Here is a 19,210-nt window from a genome sequence, read left to right as displayed (position 1 = left end):
TAGCTCCTGCTGGACCTTTTGAGTGAACTGTGTTTAGGTTGGAGGGAGAAAAGGAAAGGGAGGAGTGAGAGGGACAGAGAACTGTTCCCAGTGCGACTGTTGACCTTTTTGACCAGAATGTAACCAGGGAGCTTGCTTTGATTTTCAGATGCCTCTGTATCAAAGGAAGAAAATGTCATTGTTTGACCATGTCATTGCCTGGTCTGCAGCCTTCATGTAACTTTACTCTAGGCCTACAGAAACATTACATACAGTATTTCTCATACAGTATACATTCAATAATCTTGATATGATATAACAAAGAACTCAATCCATTCCAAAGTAGGAGGAAGCAGAAGGAGCAGTTAGCGATCATTAGTTACTAGGTGAAAAGGAAGTTTTTGGCCTCATCCATCTTACAATAAATAGAAGATCCACAAATGAGCTAACTCTGTTTTTCACACTCTACAGCACAATGCTCACTAAGGCGGCAAATTGCAGTGACTTTTTGCTTGGTATTTCAAGTTCGTCAGGTGGTGGCTTTTGAATGAAGAGCTCCTTGGATTTAAAAGGGCACGGTGATGACAGCTAAGACAAATGGCACCTGGCAGTGGCATACTTTTTTTTCCCCCTTTTAACTTAAGGTATCTAAGTGCAGTGGCGCACCAAGGTCGTGAATCATGCCAGAAGACAACTGAATGTGAGCAGAAAATTATTACAGAGTGGACAGTTCAGCAAATTGTAAGGATTTTAGCAAAACTATATTACGAAACATCATGGTGCAAGTTTAACAGCAACAACGACGACATTCAAGGTCTCTGAGTTTGCTGAGGCCAAATCAAATTAATCAGATCGTTAGTGAATCTTGCACTAAACTTTACACGTTCAGCTACAAGTGGGAACAGATACCAGCAAAAGAGGCATTCAAAACAAAACAAACAGAATCAGTATAGTTTTCAAAAGAGGCTTAATCGTTCACTGACTTGATATCACTGAAAATAGTGGCTGCTCCTTCGTGATCTCTCAAGTATGAGTAAAGGTTGATTGATATGATTCTTTAAAGTTCCTTACTTTTCTATTAAAATGTGATCTTTATCGTGCATCTTGCTTTTCCTTTTCTCCCCCTTTTTCCTGTTTCTACAAACACTCTTTCTGTCTTTTTTTCCCCCTTCACCCTCATCCATTTCCTTTACCCCAAGCAGTTTCACTTGATTCATCGCTATATCTTACACATTTACCCCTCTGCTCTCTCCTTTGACGCATCCACAACCTTTCATTTTTTGACAGAGCAGGGGGAAAAAAAACCTTATTTTCTTTTTTCCTTCCTGAACAGCGTGTTCCCAGCCCAGAGACAGTGCAGCGTGGATCGTTCTTACTGCTTGATCCCCATGATCAAAACCACAGATTTTCCATTGTACTGAGCCAAGACTCGATTACTTTTAACTAGACTACAGTCCCACTGCGAGATGTGGTTGCCTGACAGGAACGGATAAAATCATGCCAGGAGTTTTGGGATAAAACCTTTTGACAAGAGCAGATACTTTAAAACCATTACAAGCATTACAGTATATTTCAACTGGACAAGATTTGACATGGATTATTGATAATGTGAGCTGATCTTCAAGTAGTTAACTCGGAACTGAGAGCTCAAAATGCTGCGAGAAAAAACACAGTTTCTGTTTTCACTTAAATGACCTTCCTGGGTTAGTGTTGTCTTTTCTGTTACAGTTCTCAGTTATGCCCTCGGGAGATTCCTCTCAGTCCCTAAAGTCTGGTATGTCTACAACTCCCTTTTAAAATGTCTTACAGTGATTTATCTTTAACATCTTACATCCAGTGTTTCCATTTAGAAGATAGATAGATTTGAGAATAGACTTATCTTTAATTCTCCTGCTGCCAATGTTAATTACAGGGCAATTATATAACACAGAAGAGGTTATTTTTATGTGCACGTAGCACTTTTTGAGTATGTGCAGTTGTGTAAAACACCAGGACCATGGAAAGAACTGTCATCAGTATTTTATGCCTCAACTCACAATGCATTGCTCTCAGCTCTGTAGCTGCGTGCGTGTGTATGTGTATGTGTGTGTGTGTGTGTGTGTGTGTGTGTGTGTGTGTGTGTGCCTGTGTGTGGCAGGATCTATGGATGCTGTCTTTATGCAAATATGTGCATGAGTGTGCATGCAACACAAGCATCATTATCTCTGTTGGATTTCTTGTGTGTATACATGTATGTGGGTGTTTTTTTGTTGTTTTTTTGCTGTGCACAGACCTGTGTGCACTCATACATGAATGTTGAGAAATGTTGTACGTGTGTGGAAAAGTCACATCTGCAGATCTCTGTGGCTGTGTGTGTGAGCAAAAGACAGTGTGTGTGTGTATGTGTGTGAGCTTGAGCATATGCAGCTCTCTATGGGGGGTCCATTTTTATCATGGATCAGTGTGATTTTCTGGGGTTGGACATGTATGTTATTAAATTTGTGTATATACATGGGCAAATAGAAATCGGTGTGTGCTGAGGTTTCTGGGTCTGTGTGTAAGTGTGCATGTGAATATGTTAGTGCGCATGTTCAATCCCCCCAGCGGGAACAATCATCACGGCTCGTGCCCACAGTAGGCAGCCTACCCCTGGGGGGGCATGACTGAGGCCTGCCTGACGAGATGCTGCCTGACTGACTGTGGAACCTGGACTCTTGCCTCCTCCCCCAACATACACACACACACACACACACGTGCCTGCACACAAAAATGAATGCATAAATACATAAATGCAGGCAAACAGAGTGAATTATACTGACTTTTGCCGTATAAAAGTACATTAAAAAACTGACAAACACAAACTAAAAAACCATGACTACAGACCTATAACCAAACAGTATTAGTCCTGCTTCAGTCCTACCCATTCAAACCATCAACGTTCATCAGGAATGAAAACAATAATTTAGAGTTCTGCCTCAGTGTCAGACTTCTTTTAAAAGTGCACCCAGCGGTGTGACTTTCTGATGCATAATGTGTCAGAATGGGCTTATCAGGCTCCACATCGAAGCAGATTGTCCCTCCTCTACCGCCCGCGTGTGTGTCAGTATGTTTGGATAAGTGCGCGTGTCGCGTTGGAGCATGTGTGCAGGTACATCCACTTGTCGTCCGTGTCTGGCTGGGCAACATTGTGTGAGGCCTGATGCTAAGACGACATGACAGAAGCAAATAATGTCTGCTCCCGTTATCTTCTCTTCCCCTTCGGCCCAGCAGGAACCTTTTAAAGGGCCAAACACTGATGAAATTACACACACAGACCCATGCACACACAAGCATGAATACAGCATACACAAACGTGCATGTGCAACACAAAGACAGAAATCCACAAATCAGTGCCTTTAAAATACAAAATCCAAGTGAAGCATATGCACATAATGAAACCGTCTTCACTGATAATTAATGATGACTGCTCAAATCCTCCAGTAATTGTAAAACATGCAGCAAAAAACTGGGAATGAGAGCTGAAAAAAAATCTGAGCTTTGGAAATACACAAATCCATCTTTACAACTGGACATCCGAAGCTTACCTGAATAACAGCTGTGCAAACTCAAACCAAAACACGTGCGCGCACCCCCATACATTAACACACATATGACCTACTTCCTATAGCAATGACCTAAAAGATTGCCATGCCACCTCCAGCCCTTTTTTTATTTTGGCACTTCCTCTCTTTAGAATTTAAGATGATAAACTCCTGTGCTCATTCTACATAGAAACCAGCACATAATCTATCATTACATCTATTCTAACTTGTTTTTCAATCCACAGTTTTAGTATAAGTGGATGACATGTGCTGAACCTTTTTTTTTCTTAGACTTTCACATGATGCCATTATATTTGAAGCAGCAGTGTTTGATTTTATCATTTGGCTTCAGAAACAGAAATTCTGTCACAGATGTTGTCCTGGGCTGTAAAGCTTCTGTCCTAGAGGAAGTCTTTTCAATACGCACTTTCACCACTAGCTGGTGCTACCCTCATGAAGGCTACACTGAAACTCAACCAAAAGTTAACTGTTCTCCTTTGTTAATATATGCATTATAATAAAACTATCCCGGTGATGTGAAATATTACATAACTGTTTAGCTGTGCAAAGCAGATTGCCAACTTGTCTTTGTTTTTAATTACATAATTTAATTACATTAATTACAAAATATTTTTTGTCAGGTTAATGGTGGCAATGTAGTGAGTCAAACAGCAGTTAAAATTGCTGATCTAAGTATCACAAAGAATATCAAGATAACCTCTCATTTTGGTTCTAACACTGTTTTCCTCTAATATAGGATTAGGAATATAATTAAGACATTCCAGGACATGTTTCTGTGAGTGTTGTATTTCCTTCAGCTCTTTTCCTGACTTCCCCCCTTTTGACCTTCCTCACAGGTCAGGCCCTCTTGTGGAGCTGCCCATACTGATGGCTGGTATGTATGTACCCGGCTCTCCACCTGTCATCTCATGTATTTGCCTCCGCCTCCATCAACCTGCTTCCAGCCCAGCAACCAGCCAACCAACCAGTATAAGCCTGTTGCTAAGGCAACGGCTGACTAGGGGATACTTCTTTTGTTTCTCACCTCATTTCCTTCATCCTTTTTATGTTTCTTCCCTACTCTCACTCTTTCTACCTCCTTTCATCCCCTGTGTTATCCTTCTGCCCATCAATATGTCCCTCTGCCTCTTCCTGACTGTCCATCTATCTTTCATAGCCCCCTTTCTCTCCCTTTTTCTGTCTTTATGAATGGACTGAACCTCCTGAACACATGGTCTTGGAAAAATGGAAATAAACCAAAAAACAAGATTTTCTCTGTAACATATCTACAATATCCCCTTATTTCTCGGATACTCGTGTACATACAGAGAGCATAAAATGTAAAACATTCTTATTCTATACTCTGTCTAAACTTTAACTTTCAAAATTTGAAAAGACTTCTTGCTGTCAGGTCTCTACATTATGTAATACAGACATCTTGTGCCATTGGCTTTAAAGGTTCAAAGATAATGGTGTGTGTGTGTGTGTGTGTGTGTGTGTGTGTGTGTGTGTGTGTGTTTTGTGCAGTATTTGTGTGACACTTAAAGCTCCAACAAGGAACTTTGTGTTCTGATGTTAGCGCCCCCCTGTGGACAAAGCTGTACATCTCGTCTCTTTTGTACTCCATGTAAATGTAAAAGTATTTTTCTTAACATAGATGTCTATTCCTTCTGTCTAATAAAACTCATTGGAAATCTTTGCCTTCAAAAACATTACGTTTTTTCCCTGCATTGTGCAATTTGTCTGACACCTGCCCCACTGCAGCTTTTTCAAGCATTACACAATATTTATCTTTGCTTTTGTAGATCATATAGAGGCATCATTATTAATTTCAGTCTGTTTGATAACCACGTAAAAACTCCTCACAGGGGCTTTAATGTGCTTATAAGCATTATGTGCACCACATGTCATCAAAGCTGCGTCTGTTTCTAATGCCTTTCGAGCTGTTATAGTGTGCTGCCATCTGCTGGTCAAACAGCAGAACATCACAGTGGGGTATTTTATGCCTAACCAAACCAGTATCAGTAGAGAGTGAAATATACAGCTTTTGGGAATGTTTCACTATTTCTGGGTGAGAAAATATTAACAAATACAAGAAAAAAACACAAATACATGGATCAATCATATATCATAATATCTACCCCCAATGGCTGAAGGTGACAGAATGAGGTTAATGCTTTCATAGATGCTGTATTTAAGTTAAACAGGCCACACGAGGTAAACAGCTGAACATTTTTGAATATTACTGAGTAAAGTGTTAGCACTCTAATAACCTGCTTAACATTTTATAAGCATCTATACGATTGGTGCATGCACTTTTTGTGTTGACACAGATATAAGACCTTTTGCAGACAAACAACGATTTAAAGTTCGGTACAGCCGAGTGTGAACTCTCAGAATGGTTTGAAATGATGGATAAAGAAATAAGTCTACTAAAAAAAATGTTAATACATTTCTCTCATTTCCTTTTAATTCTAATGTAAACAAAAGATGAGATTAAGATGGGCTGTTTCTACACAGAAAAGTTGACATTAGTAGGTTGAAAAGAAATGTGCAAATATTCCATTGCTAATGGCTGAAATGCATTTGAATGCTTCATGATATTTCTTGGCATTGTGAGTATTGGTTCAATTAAAATGTAAATCATATCATAGAACATTATAGCCAGTTTAATGTTAATACTTCAGCAGAAGAAAAGTGTCATATATTTTTATTGTCATTAAAAAACGGACAGCATACCTACAGGAAGACGATTTGCATGGTTGCCATCTATTGACCTCGAGAGTTTGTGAATCAGTAAATCAAGTTTCTATACATGAAATGAGGATAGAGTGACGTCCTTGTGAACAATAATTTGTATTTGAATTTTAGGGACTTAAACCATTTAAATATGTCAAGTTAGGCACAAGAAGAAGTCTATGGTAAAACCTCTTTCTTATGCAGAAAAGTTTTCTTCAGCAACAGCACACGTGTGCCATGGTTTGGGTTTGTTTGTCGTCTTGCAGCTGGCACTTTAACATCTAACACTAAAGAACAAAGTAGAATCAATATAAGGTCGAGATGTATGAGGAAACAAAAAAGACTAAACTGAAACAATAAGCAAATTATCATATTACCAGTTTTGATTAACATTTTATTGTATTGAGTTGTAATTAAGGAAGACCAACGAGACATTCTCTGTCAGTCTCTCGGCATGACAATCTGCTGCTTATCTTTGTTGGCTATGGTTGTAAATTGTATCTGTGTATCTTTGTACTTTGATCAGACATACCGTATAGTCTGTATATTTGGTATGTGTGTGTAGGTATGTGTGTGTGTGTGTGTGTGTGTGTGCGCGAGGTTATGTGCATGTGTCTCTCCTCCAGGCTAGTTTTGAACCTGATTATCTGTCATTCCTTTCCTCCTTGGCAGTGATATGGGTGAAAACGAGACTAAAGGTGAACATTGCTGAGCAGGAGAGGTATTGTGTTTTGACAAAGTCTTTTTAGTTTTTCCATTTCCCTACATTACAACCGAAGTTTGTAAGGCCTATTAATATATTACGACAATAAACAAAAGCAGAATGCTCATGGTTTGCTGATAAATCATTTGGTTTCATTTAAATACATTACTGAGCAGCTAAAGGAATGGCTGAACAATTCTTTGTAGTATGTGCCTGTTGAAATGGTATCGAAGGAAATCGTGAAATTGAATCACCTGTGAGGATGTTTTCGGCCATCACTTTGACCTGCACCTCCAGTGAGTGCTTGGATGTGTAAGTGATCTCAGCAGTGACATGAGTGACCTCTCCAATGAACACAGGGGACAGGAACTCGGTCTTCTCCACACGAACCAGAACTGCCAAACAGCGGTCCTAAAGGGAAGAAACAACACCAACAGCAGTTCAACACATCAAATATCAATCTGATTATCTGATGCTGAATTTGTGCTTGGCTCTGAAGTTGGAAAAATAACTTCCTAAGCAGAGTAAGTCTTTTTGTTCCATGATCACATAGTTCCTTTTTTTAAAAAGGCTAATTTAAAGGTTTACGCTTGGTTTGCCAGAAGTTTAGAGAAAGTAGCATTACCCACATTGTATTTCTAAAACAATGAACATGAACCATGGAATATAACATTTAAAAAAAATGGGATTATTTATCATTCATAAATAATCAACAATGTCATGTCTTACAAAAGTATGAGTGTCTACATGAAGCAGATGAGAGTCGCGGATGGGTTTTTTGATGGGTTTGGAGAAATAAAAAACGTGATAGTAAAAATAATGCTCTCAAAACCTAAAAATCCTGTTCTTGAGTAAAAAGACGTGCTCTGAAATAAAAATATTATTTTAATCCCATAGTCCTGTATTATTATCCAAAAGCATATATTGTCCATTATCTGAAAGTCCATCAAAGAAGGGAAATGTAGAACCTAATAATGACTTCTTGTTGTTCTTGTTGTTGTTGTTGCAGGTAAGATCAATGATGCAAGTTAAGAAAAGTCGGTGAGAGTTCACTGGGTGAAAAGTAAAACCAGCAGTGAAGAAGTCAAACGGATGTGTGAGGCAATACTGACATTCAACAAAACTTAATGTATACTAAATAGGTTAATGCATTATTAATAAATAACAGGAGTGTCTCATATTTAAAAAAATCAGTCAAATAAATCATGTATAACATATGAATAAACAAAGTGTTTTATCTTTACATCCCGCAGAGCAAGACATTGTTTCCCCTTTATATTTTCTTAATTCACCAAATCATGTAAAAAAAAGAAAAAGAAAAGAAACATTTTTAAGGAACTTTTAATACTAGACACTTTTATTGTTTAATTCACATATTTTGTTAACAAAAAAAAACTTTGTAACCACATTAGGAGAGAAGTCCTGAAATCTTTATAGACCCCCACAGTAGTGAAATATAATACTTTAGATGAGCGACAGAGCGTGTGTTGTGTCTCACCCCGTTCTGTGTGTTGCAGTGTCTTGTGCTCACAATACATCCTGCTTCTTCGATCATCTTCAGGATGATGCCACCGTGGACGTTTCCCACAATGTTGGTATCATTTGGCCCCATGATCCTGCATTACGGACAAGGTTAGTTCGAATTTAGTCGGATCGAGTAGAACGATTACAACTCGTTATGTTAGGCATCGTGTGGTGAGTTTTTCAGCATCAGATTGGGAAAAAAAAGTCTAAATCAATGAATGTGAACACCTGACCGAACTGATAACTTTTTGGCATTTTGCACACTTCTAACTTTTGAATGGTCGGATGCTCAAAAGATGAAATATCTATGAGCAAAAATGTCTCCTCTGATTCAAACAACAGCTGGTAAATTCAAATAAATACACAAAAATGAGCTCCCACTGGAAAATAATGGCGTCATCTGTCCTTCATAGTTCAGCTAAACGAGGTTAAAAAAATACAGCTGTAATGTTTGGAGGATTATTATTTAACATGTTTTCTGAGAAAAAGGAAACAAATTTGGAGCTTATGATGTGCTTCTCTATAGTCACTCATGACTCTTCATTTACAAAACATGTGACTGGAATATTTTCAAGGTCAAGGTGATAGGTTTCTCTGACACTATCCTCACCTCTCCATGTCTGCATACAGTATCATTATTACAGACTGTACAGCATGCTGTCATGTTCATCAGCTGTTTCCAGCTCTTCAGCGTGTCAGTTAAACTCGTTTTACAAGTAACAGTGTAATCTGTTTACATACTTTGAGGTTACAAACCCCGCAGGTATGTACCAAGAACTGACATCGGAGTACTCATCAGGCTACGCTTTAATGGAATGTGTGTGTGCGTCCTGACATCATGAGCAATCCTCTATTTCACAAGACGTGGAGAATTAATGTCTTGCATATTCATAGGGAATGTTCTCGCCTCGGAATAATTCAAATAATACGACACCATCTGATTATTTGAAAACACACCATATGACATAATGAATGTTGCCCATTTTCATGGATGGCAGTGTTTTATCTACTTCCTCTAAAGAGTCACAGTTAGGCTTGTGACATGTGGGGAATTTACAATTGCAAAACATCAGCAGCTTTAACAGAGCAGACGTAACCCGATGAGATATTGTTGTATGTAGCCAGAAAAGAAAGTACAACAAAAGCAAAGTCATTAACGATGGTTCATGATATTTTTCTAATTCACTTAATAGAAAAAACACAAGGTGTGTGTATGTGTATGTGTGTGTGTGTGTGTGTGTGTGTGTGTGTGTGTGTGTGTGTGTTCATTAGAAATGAACTACCTGCTGAGTTGATATTTAGAGCTGTCTATTTTTTCCACTTGATTCCATTGGTTCCTGCTCGGAGGTCTAAAGCAACGCATCTTCCTGGCTGACTCTTAACCTTACTCTGAGAACAACTCTGCTCCTGAATGATCTCTTCATTCATATCTTCTGAAATTTCAGGCCTTTTTGTAATGGGGAGTGACGTCATACAGTGTTCACATTAACGCCGCCTCAGACATCATGACTGGTCAGACTGGATCCAAACACACCTACTGACACTTCAATTGACAGCCGGTGACCAATAAAATAACTACATTTAAGTGCAGCTGCTGATAGGCAGAGAAATAATTATCTCAACAACAATGTCATTGCATGACGGTGATCACAACCAAAATGATTCCAGGGAACACTAAACCTGTCTGTAAACCTGTCCCACCATAATGTAGTCCTAAGTTTGAGTTGTATCCCCATCCCGAACAAACAAGCTAATGGGGGAAAAGGCAAAAGCACACAAAAGCCACTTTAAAAGAAGGGGAACATGTAAGGAAATAACATTTTTCAGTTGTTATTTTCTAACTTGATTTAGAGATGAAAGCCACTAGTAAGAAAGTCCCTCTGCCCTTTAAATCCTGTTCCTGTTCAAAAGAAGCATATGAAAAGACTGAATCATAAAATATCAATACAAAAAATGTAACATCACAGAGGAAATAATTTCTGTCCAAAGCCCTTACAAACAAAAAAAAAACCCAGATAACAACTTGGGTTGAGGGGATTCTGCTTCACAATCAGGATTAACCAAACACCTGGATTGATGTACAGAAGCTTTTAAGTATTGGAGTACTTGATGTGGGGTGTTCTTTGTTTTTTGGGGGGAGAAAAGTACAGCAGCACTACAGCGGGCACTCCATTTCAACAGGGAAACTTTATCTGTGTTCCTTAATTCATGAGACAATTACTGGAAAGCATTTTAAAGAAGAAAACTTCTTTTTTCAAATAGGACGTGCTGTATAGGGCCTATCTCAGTTGCACTCAATTGGGATCAAAACATTTTTAGAAATTGCTATATATTCTCATGGGTCACAAAGGCTGCATTTACTCAACCAGTCCATATGCTCAATGACATTTGTTTTGCTTTGATTGGATTTATTTGTTTGGCTGTTCACATTGCTTTTTTAAATGTGGACTATATCAGACTCCTGTAGGGATCCACACATGAACGTGTCATTAATATGATTTAATTCGTTTACTTTCTATTCTGAGGATCTGAGGAGCAAAAAAAAAGATTTGGGTCAATTTTGCAGCCAACCTTAATGCCTTTAAATGCATCATATACATCCTACAGATTTTTAAGAAATTTTGAGTTTTCGTTTATTTATAAGAACCATAGACTGCAAGAGAAACACACAACATACATTTCTTTCACAAGTGAATTCAACAATCTTCTGCACAGAACGAGCAACACTGTTATGTGACAAAACTGTAGCCTACAGCCCCACCTATGGGTGGCACAAGTATGACAACAAAGTCTGCATACTGCAAGAAAAAGAAACCTAATATCAAAGGTATTTACATAGTTTATATCAACTGTACTAACTGAGCAACCTTTGTAACCACAGTTGGCTGTGCGTTAGCGATGCGCGTCCTCTTTTTATGAGCTATTTTTAGGTAATATAAGGAAGTAGGCTAAATATGAGTTTTAACATTACAAACTCGCTATTGGCAACGGCCACAATCTCCTAGCCTTCGTACTAAAATTACATTTTTATGTTGTCTCGGGAAATGATGGCGACTTCCGTGCCTCCTTTGTATAGTGTCGTGTCTCCTCCCTGTGCTCGCCGTTGTGAGGTCATAACGTACGACATGCTAATGGGCGTTTTGCACCGAACTGCCGGCAGCCCATAACCTGAATAAAACTTGTAGTTAAATGTTGGCCTACCAAAAACTACCAACGGATCCTCTAATTGACCACCAAGGGACAACAGCTTGTGTCTCATACGGAATGTTTGTAGGCTGTAGGCTGAGTGTGATTAGAGAATATGAAGCGGATAATGTGGGTTATAATCGCGTGAGGACGCAAAGACGCCGGTGTGCTGTCGTCACTTGTCGACCACGAGCACGCGAAGGTTCCTCTCACTAATTCTGTTTTCTTATCGGAAGTCCTACCTGCATAATTGAAGGCTTGATGCTGCATCGCGAGCCGGCGCCGGTTCCGACATGATGATGATGAAGATGAAGAGCTCTTTGGTTTTGTTGATCTCGTGTTACGGCGAGTTCTCTGGTGATGTGACGGAAACCAGAGTGCTCCAGTGTCCGCCGGCAGCCCCGGTCACAGTCTCTTTCAGAAATGACTCATCTGGGTTGAAAAATATTCAAATGTTGAAAAACGATCTTTTGTGTTTTGTTGTTAGGTTAATCGGTATGGGTGAATTTAAAATGTCTTTAAACAGTAGCATATGTCTATATGTCAATACAGTTTAAACAAATCATCAACAGTCAGGTCAGGATGCTGCCTTCTCTGTTTCTCTGCGAAAGATAAAGCATACATTTCATTACCTTCATCCATCGCAAGAGGGCAGCAGAGACCGCGTTTACTCCGAAATCATCAACGCAGTTGCAGTTTTTTTGCACAGCCTGTTGTTGGCGCGTTTGACCACAATATCCATCAACGAACACAGTCTTCACTGTGTTACAGCCTACTTCAGATACTGTATTTGACAAAAGGGTCAAGCGCAGGCCTTTGTTAATTTTAAACGCTGGTGTCAGTGACGTTGTTTTTATCTCACAATAGTTTTCATCAGGACCCAGTATATTGATTACGTTTTGTTGTTTGATATTCATAGTATCTGGGGTTGATATTTTTCCATGATGTAATTTTTATAGCCTAAAAAAAACCTTTTAAGCTAAACAAGGTGGCGCGCATGATGAGAATAACCAATGATCATAAAGCAAAACACAAGACAGGATTTAACCACGATACGCAGTTTTATTTTTATAAATTGTTTTTTTTTACATACAGCATATATACAACACTTGCTGAAAATAGCAACAAATAACATCCCAACAGAGATACTGACAGTGACATATAAAATGTCTACAAAATCCATCTGCACAGACTGAAGTCTTTATGCAAATTCAAACACAATGACCCTTTGGGTCTTACAGGGCTGTTTCAACGGCCCTTATTCACTTAGTCCAACGGAGGACTAAGTATTTACCGTATACATACATGCAGATTTAAAGAAATACGACTGTCTAAACTTGTCGACTTATACAGGACAGCAGACTCGTGCGCAAACGAGTATATAATACTCAGATTTAACGATGAATTCTTACTTTTCATCAACGATAACTAGCGTGGAATCACTGTGCATATTTACAAGTGACGCTATTTTATCAACGTTTCAAGGACTTGTAAGATACCCGTACATTTCAACTGAAAATATCTACCAGGGTCTCCACATGGAGGCGCTGACAGCCTGCGGGACGGGCTGCGCGCGACCGGAAGCCACTGCGCTGCTGCTGCGGGACTTGCTTTCCAGGCTGGGGCTGAAGCTGGTTCTGAGGTTCAGGAGTTTTTGCTGAATCTGAGGGAATGTCCTGGAGCTCTGGGGACAGCAATTCAGGCAAGTTGGCTTGACACTGGCGGGAGTGGAATGCTGGATGAATTCTGTCATCCTTTGGCGCGCGTCTTGATCCATGCTTGTTTTGGGAAGCAGAGCGGATACGCGCTGGAGGCAAGCTTTGTAGCCTTCTCTGTAGTTGTCTGTGGAATCTGAAAAGACAATAAAATGTTAGGTTCGTGTTTTTAAAATAATAATGGTCCAATGTACATGTACTAAAAATTAAGACTTCAAATCAAGCAGACTCGTCACCTTTTGTGTTCATAGGGGGAATGTCGCTGAGGAACCTCACAGTCATTTCCAGGATATCGGCTTTCTCAAGCTTTGAGTAGCGAGTCTTCTGCAGAAAATAATCAAATAAAAGCAATGTCAGACACGAAACGTCTCTTGGCATAAATTAAAGAACATCAGAGAAGGGATTTTTACTGTCTATTTGCCTTATTAAAACGCACAGAAGTACTTACATCTCTGCCTGTGAGGGGAAGGATCAGGTTTTTCAAATGGTCCAGGCTGTCATTGATGCGGGCGCGCCTTCTTTTTTCCATCAAAGGCTTCATTGTCTGAAGAAAAAAACAAATCATTTAAAATTCACGCATTACATTCTGTGCAAGAAATCAGAGAAAATAGAGACAACGAAGCAGAATTCAGTGACTGTGCTCACCTTTCTAAGCTCAAGAGCCTCCTTTCTTTTGGCCACAGTAAGCCTTGGAGAGAATGACTGGATAGCTTCACAGGTCATATTTGGAGACATTTTCAGCGTCTTCTTTGTGCTAGAGATGTGTCAAAAACACAGTTCAGCGAAGATGTGTCTCTAACGGTCACGGGCAGCGGTTTATATCCACGACTGTGGCGTCGGTTTCGTGCGTCACGGGTACGCCCCCACGCGTATGCAACGATTTGGACTGGCCAGATAATACGATGAAAACAACACAAAATCATCAAATTGGGTACGATAACCATCTGTCTTCAGCTCTAATCCATGCTTGACAACTGCAGTGCGTGTCTACGTAATGATCCATATACCAAATAAAACAAAATCTGCGTCAAGAAGCTGAGGGTGTGTGCGTAAAAAGGTTGAAAGTTTGGACGCATCGAATGCTCATTTACCAAGTAGAAATCGTACAAATTCTACAATTTACGTATTATTGTAGAGCACAATAGAATTACATTTCTATAAAAACACAGAAAATGTTTTCGAAACAGACACCTAGGGGCATGGGAGTTATTTCACTGTGGTGCGTAATTACGCACTGCTCATAAAGTGGCATGGAAAGTAAATGCTATATAATATTGATTTATTTTTAATTCAAACATGACGCATAAACAAACTTTGACAAAATGTGTTTCTCCGTATCAAAAATAAATGAACATATATACAATTGCATTGTAAAGAGTGATTTGGACGATGTGTTCCACATTGCAATTCAAAGTAGAATTCTCGCTCTACTTCATCAAAACTGTTTTAAAATTTGAATATTTTTTGAAGATTATGTGTAAGTTTTTTAAATAAATACACAGAATTGGATCAGCAGGGTGCAATACGTACATTACTGGCATAGGGGTCAGGCTTGCATATATGAAAACATGCACGGAGATACAGACTCTTGCCCCAATCTCTTACCCAAGCCACGCTACTTTCAAATAGCATCTGCTGTTACATTTTGACAACAATAGTTTTGCATATGACCTTTTTAGGCTGTTTCTGCCCGGGGGGGGGGGTCTCTACCTGTAGGCTGTATACCGCTGCTACCAACGCCTCACGCAAGGCGGTGGGGGCAAAAACACACAGGGTAAGTGAGGAACATGTGTTTTCATGACAGCCTTAGTCATGATTGGAATCAACTTCTAAAGTGCTGTATATATGTAGGGTGCTTTTGTCTTTGTAGACTGCGATAAATTAACGATCTCGATGGGTAAAAATAAAACCTTAAAACATAATATGAGATTTTCTAATTCAAAATTAAAAAAAAAAAACCCTGGAGAGATATGACAAGCCATCAAATACCACTGCACTCAGGGGAACCACGCGTGCAGCACGCGTCACAGGGACCAGATGGCTGTCTGTTACTGAGCCTTTCGCCCCAACTACATCCATCAGCCCCACCCCCTCACACTCCACCTGCCCCACACCAGCATCCTTGAGAGCCATGCATCCATCTCTTGTCCATGCGCGCGCGCACACATACATACTGGATAACACACACATACTCTTTCTTTATAAACTTCACACGCACGACACATGATCTCCACGCAGTTTTGGCGTGGGTACCCCATCTGCAAGTGTCTTATGGGTTCATGCTGTTGTTGTCCAACTGAAATAAACCATCCCGGCCCCCCTGCTTCGAAACTGTGCTGCAATTGTCTATTTCAGCTTGACTCCTTAAATTTGTAGCGTCCAAGCTATCATGATATGCTTGTTTATCGATGCTAGATGCCATTTATCCATTATTGTTCTGGTAGGTCTGACCTCTAAAAAGGCTCATTGAGAAGGAGTATTACGTTAAATATCAAATACACAACTAAAAAACATACATTTAGGACATTTAAAAGCATGTAGATTTATTCGGACATAGTGACAACCCCTGAGAAGCGCGTGAAGAGTATTAAATCAGTATACAGTCGTTCCATTTGTCTCTTTTATGGCAATTTGATATTATGCATGTTTACAATGTGTATGATGTTTATTAGCCAACGTTGCCGTTTTTCTACAACTTGAATCGAAAGTGCACAAACTCTTTTTGTCAAGGTCGCCATCTGATTTCAACAAAAGCGATGCGCTAACCAGAAACTGAGAGGCACACTTGCTGCACGCGCCTGATTCCAGCCCCCGCTGGGATGGAGGCAGGGTGGAGGATGAAGGGGGATGGGCGGAGGTACACTTCTCCGTTTCTCTCTTACGGTTAGAGCCCTCTTTTGTTTTTTCAAGTAAATTCGGCGTCGGTAACCCATCTGTGCAGGCCGGATAACAGGGAGCCTTTGTCTGAAAATGTTCCGATACTTCATGGGAATTAAGAGTCACACGCGTGATGGGGGAGAAACGATGAACGAGACACTGTCAGACACCTGTCATTTCGCAGCATCCAGATTCAAGCCGAGAGGAAAAAAACTCGGCTTCAGAGTCTTTTTTTACACGAGTCTCAAACAATGGGAAACATTGTATATCCAGATATAAAAGCTAGCCTATATGCACGCACAAAGTTTTATTTGGCCACGAATACGTAATGTAGTGCTTCGACAAACAAAAAGAGAAAAGGTCGATGTACATAAAGACAATACTTTCATGCTCTCGTTTATTTCAGATATATTAAATAGCATGTACTTTTTTTGCGAAACCAAAAGTGTCATTTTGACTTGTTCTCTACTTGAATACTTTCTGCGCCTTTCTTTCTCTACCTGATGATGTGTTGTGCCGAGCAAGTTATATATTCTTGCTGCTTGGAATTAATTATAAGTTTTGCGCCCTTAACAGTGAAAGCAGATTTGCATAATGATGTAAAAGTATTGAAATTAACAACCAGAAAAGTTACAAATATCCTGTGTAGTATTTTAAGTGTTCAGAAAACTCAAAACATGTAAAAATGTAAAACAACAATCTTTGAACAAAGCCTCAAACCCCTGCCTGTTTCTGAAGGACTCACAGCAGCAAATTGTGTTTGTTTTTAGTGGCAGATTTCATGACAAAGTGTGAGAGTTAAGGACATCAAACTGGGAGAACTCACTCCACCTTTAAACAGGAAACGTTCAGAAACCTGATCAAGAGAGCATCATAGACCAGATGGATTGATATGTAATTTATCATCACCTTTCAGAATCAAACAAAACAAATGAAAGCCAAAACACAACATATTGAATTGTAATTCATTTATGATTTAAAGAATACCACAATTCCACACCAACACCAATATTACAATCAGACAATAAAGGAGCGAAATGGCCAAGAAACCCATATCAGACTCCAAATCCTATATAAGGATTTTACCATTTCAATGATGCTTCAGCTTTGTTTAGACATTTCCTTGCCTCCTTTTACACTCCTCCAGATTTCTCTTCAACATGTTTAGTTCTATGATATTGTTGAAGTTACCACTCTTCACTTCGTTTAAATAAATTAACCCTGTAAAAAGAAATAAAAGTTAATACTACTCTTTAACACACTCAAACACGTTCAATTGCATTGATCTGTTTCTTATAGCTTTTTTTCCTATCTGTGGGTGGTAACAAAGTGAGAAACAGGTTGTTTTGGGATTACAAGGACTTGCAAAACTCCTGTCTCTGGCTTAAAACATATTATGTACCAAATCCCAAACTCTGAACCTCCACCCTCAGTCCCTACAAAATCAGCACTGTTCTCGCTGTAAAAAAACATTAGTTATGGGGGGAAATACAAAGCAGATTTGTTGTGCCTCATCATAAGTCTAAAGAAACTAGAGAACCCAGTTGAATAAGGATTTAAGACACAAATAAATGTGTACAGATGTGCAATATTTTATGATGGGTTTAGAATTACCAGAGACCACCTATTCTTTTACAGCTCAAATGTTATGCAGGGGGGCTTTGTCTTTGGACGCTCCTAGCTGGCTGTCTTTTCTCTCTTTCTGAATGCTCCATATGGTTGTAGATAGCCCTCCATCCCCCCTCTCCAACCTCGAGCATCATAGTGTGCTTGTGCAGAGCTGATTTTTTTTTTTTTTTTTGGATTTGTTTTTCTAGTCTGTCTGACATTGCTCCTTTATGATGCATAATTAGTTTTCTTCATTTTCAACTACAATTTTACATGATTGTGTAAAATAATCAAATCATATTAGTAACATTGGTAACATTATTGAACAATTTTGTCTCTTTATTGTTAAGCTCATATTTATTCTTTTGTTTAAGTGACTGGTGTCACTTGGTGTCAAACCAAGGTGTTTATCACTTTTACAAATAAATCAGTTTTACATTACATGCACTCATGTCAGCTTTAAGTGCAGAACAGCTGTTTCACTTCCCACTCTACAGACAAACTGGCTGCTCATGTATATATTCAATAAATTACAGAACTGGTGAAAGACCTTTGGTTTGCCATATTTTTGTTTTAGACTGTGAAGACTGGGGTGAATGAGAACAGAGTTAATGATGTCATCTGAAGTTTATGGATGAAAGCTGATCTACCTGAAGGATGGAGTTGACCAGCTGAAGATGTCATCTGAGGCTGAAGGGATGAAGAGGCTGACCAAAGTGAACACTGGGGTTGACGATGGCTGAATCTGTGAACTAAGGTTGATGCAATAAAGAAGGTGATGAAACTGTGAATGACTGGTGGTGATGGGGAAGTGGAGGGTCGTACATAACAACGGCATAAATGAACCAGTGGAAGTGAAAGCCATATTTTAAAAAGACAGTAGCAATAATTATAGGCTAACAATAAGCGAATGCAGTACTACGGGATGGATGTGATCAGGTGATGTAAACAGTTCATAATCACAAGAAAAGGAGTGAGCATGACTGGAGGAAAACAATAAAACAGGCATGCATAATGTAGTCTTCCTGAGTGAACTTAAACTAGAGCTAAATTTCATCCTGTGGCTCTCTGAGCTTTTACTAACCTTGATGACAGGGTTAAGTGAATCTCACTGGCCAGAATTTGGTTTCCCTTAAAGATTCAAAATGTAGTTGTCACTAGTTTGTGCGTAAAATTGATGGAAGGACTTCTTTACTAACTGGTGGGAGGACATCTGTTGCTCTATAGCATCTGCTCTTAATGGTAGGTTTGTGCATCCTTTTGTGGGATCTCAGATGTCCCAGTCAGCCAAGAAAACACAAAAAAAGAGAATCAGACAG

The 19,210-nt window shown here is 39.3% G+C and overlaps 2 protein-coding genes across 4 annotated transcripts in view; both read right to left on the bottom strand.

The window, feature by feature from the left end:
* The window catches only part of acot7 (acyl-CoA thioesterase 7), a 48,765-nt gene extending 36,391 nt beyond the window's left edge, over positions 1-12,374 (bottom strand). The window contains exons 1-3 of one of the 3 annotated variants that reach the window (XM_079359447.1): positions 11,934-12,374; positions 8,480-8,597; positions 7,236-7,392 (exon numbers count right to left, since the gene is read on the bottom strand). In XM_079359447.1, coding sequence (XP_079215573.1) covers positions 7,236-7,392; positions 8,480-8,597; positions 11,934-11,986 — 328 coding nt within the window. In that variant the 5' untranslated portion in view covers positions 11,987-12,374. Of the gene's footprint in view, positions 1-7,235; positions 7,393-8,479; positions 8,598-9,788; positions 10,108-11,933 lie in introns of those variants that run through there. The other 2 variants (XM_079359446.1, XM_079359445.1) reach the window with 2 other exon arrangements.
* Positions 12,375-12,825: 451 nt separating this feature from the next.
* On the bottom strand, positions 12,826-14,173 carry LOC306834419 (transcription factor HES-2-like). Its single transcript, XM_079360314.1, has 4 exons — positions 14,052-14,173; positions 13,855-13,950; positions 13,643-13,730; positions 12,826-13,542 (listed from the first exon to the last, which is right to left on the bottom strand). Exons 1-4 carry the CDS (start codon positions 14,139-14,141, stop codon positions 13,214-13,216), a joined length of 603 nt encoding a protein of 200 aa, XP_079216440.1. The 5' UTR covers positions 14,142-14,173; the 3' UTR covers positions 12,826-13,213.
* Between the last annotated feature and the right edge of the window lie 5,037 nt (positions 14,174-19,210).

This window comes from Symphodus melops (assembly GCF_947650265.1).
Source record: "Symphodus melops genome assembly, chromosome: 13".
NCBI lineage: Eukaryota > Metazoa > Chordata > Actinopteri > Labriformes > Labridae > Symphodus > Symphodus melops.
This window is presented reverse-complemented; position numbering and strand designations above follow the sequence as displayed.

Excerpts from the sequence above, each read along its gene's own strand:
- LOC306834419 (XM_079360314.1), bottom strand. The coding sequence starts at position 14,141 with ATGTCTCCAAATATGACCTGTGAAGCTATCCAGTCATTCTCTCCAAGG. Across the intron at positions 13,731-13,854 it reads TTCCCCTCACAGGCAGAGAT|AAGACTCGCTACTCAAAGCT; the intron begins GTAAGTACTTCT and ends TATTTTCTGCAG. Across the intron at positions 13,543-13,642 it reads TCCCCCTATGAACACAAAAG|ATTCCACAGACAACTACAGA; the intron begins GTGACGAGTCTG and ends TTGTCTTTTCAG.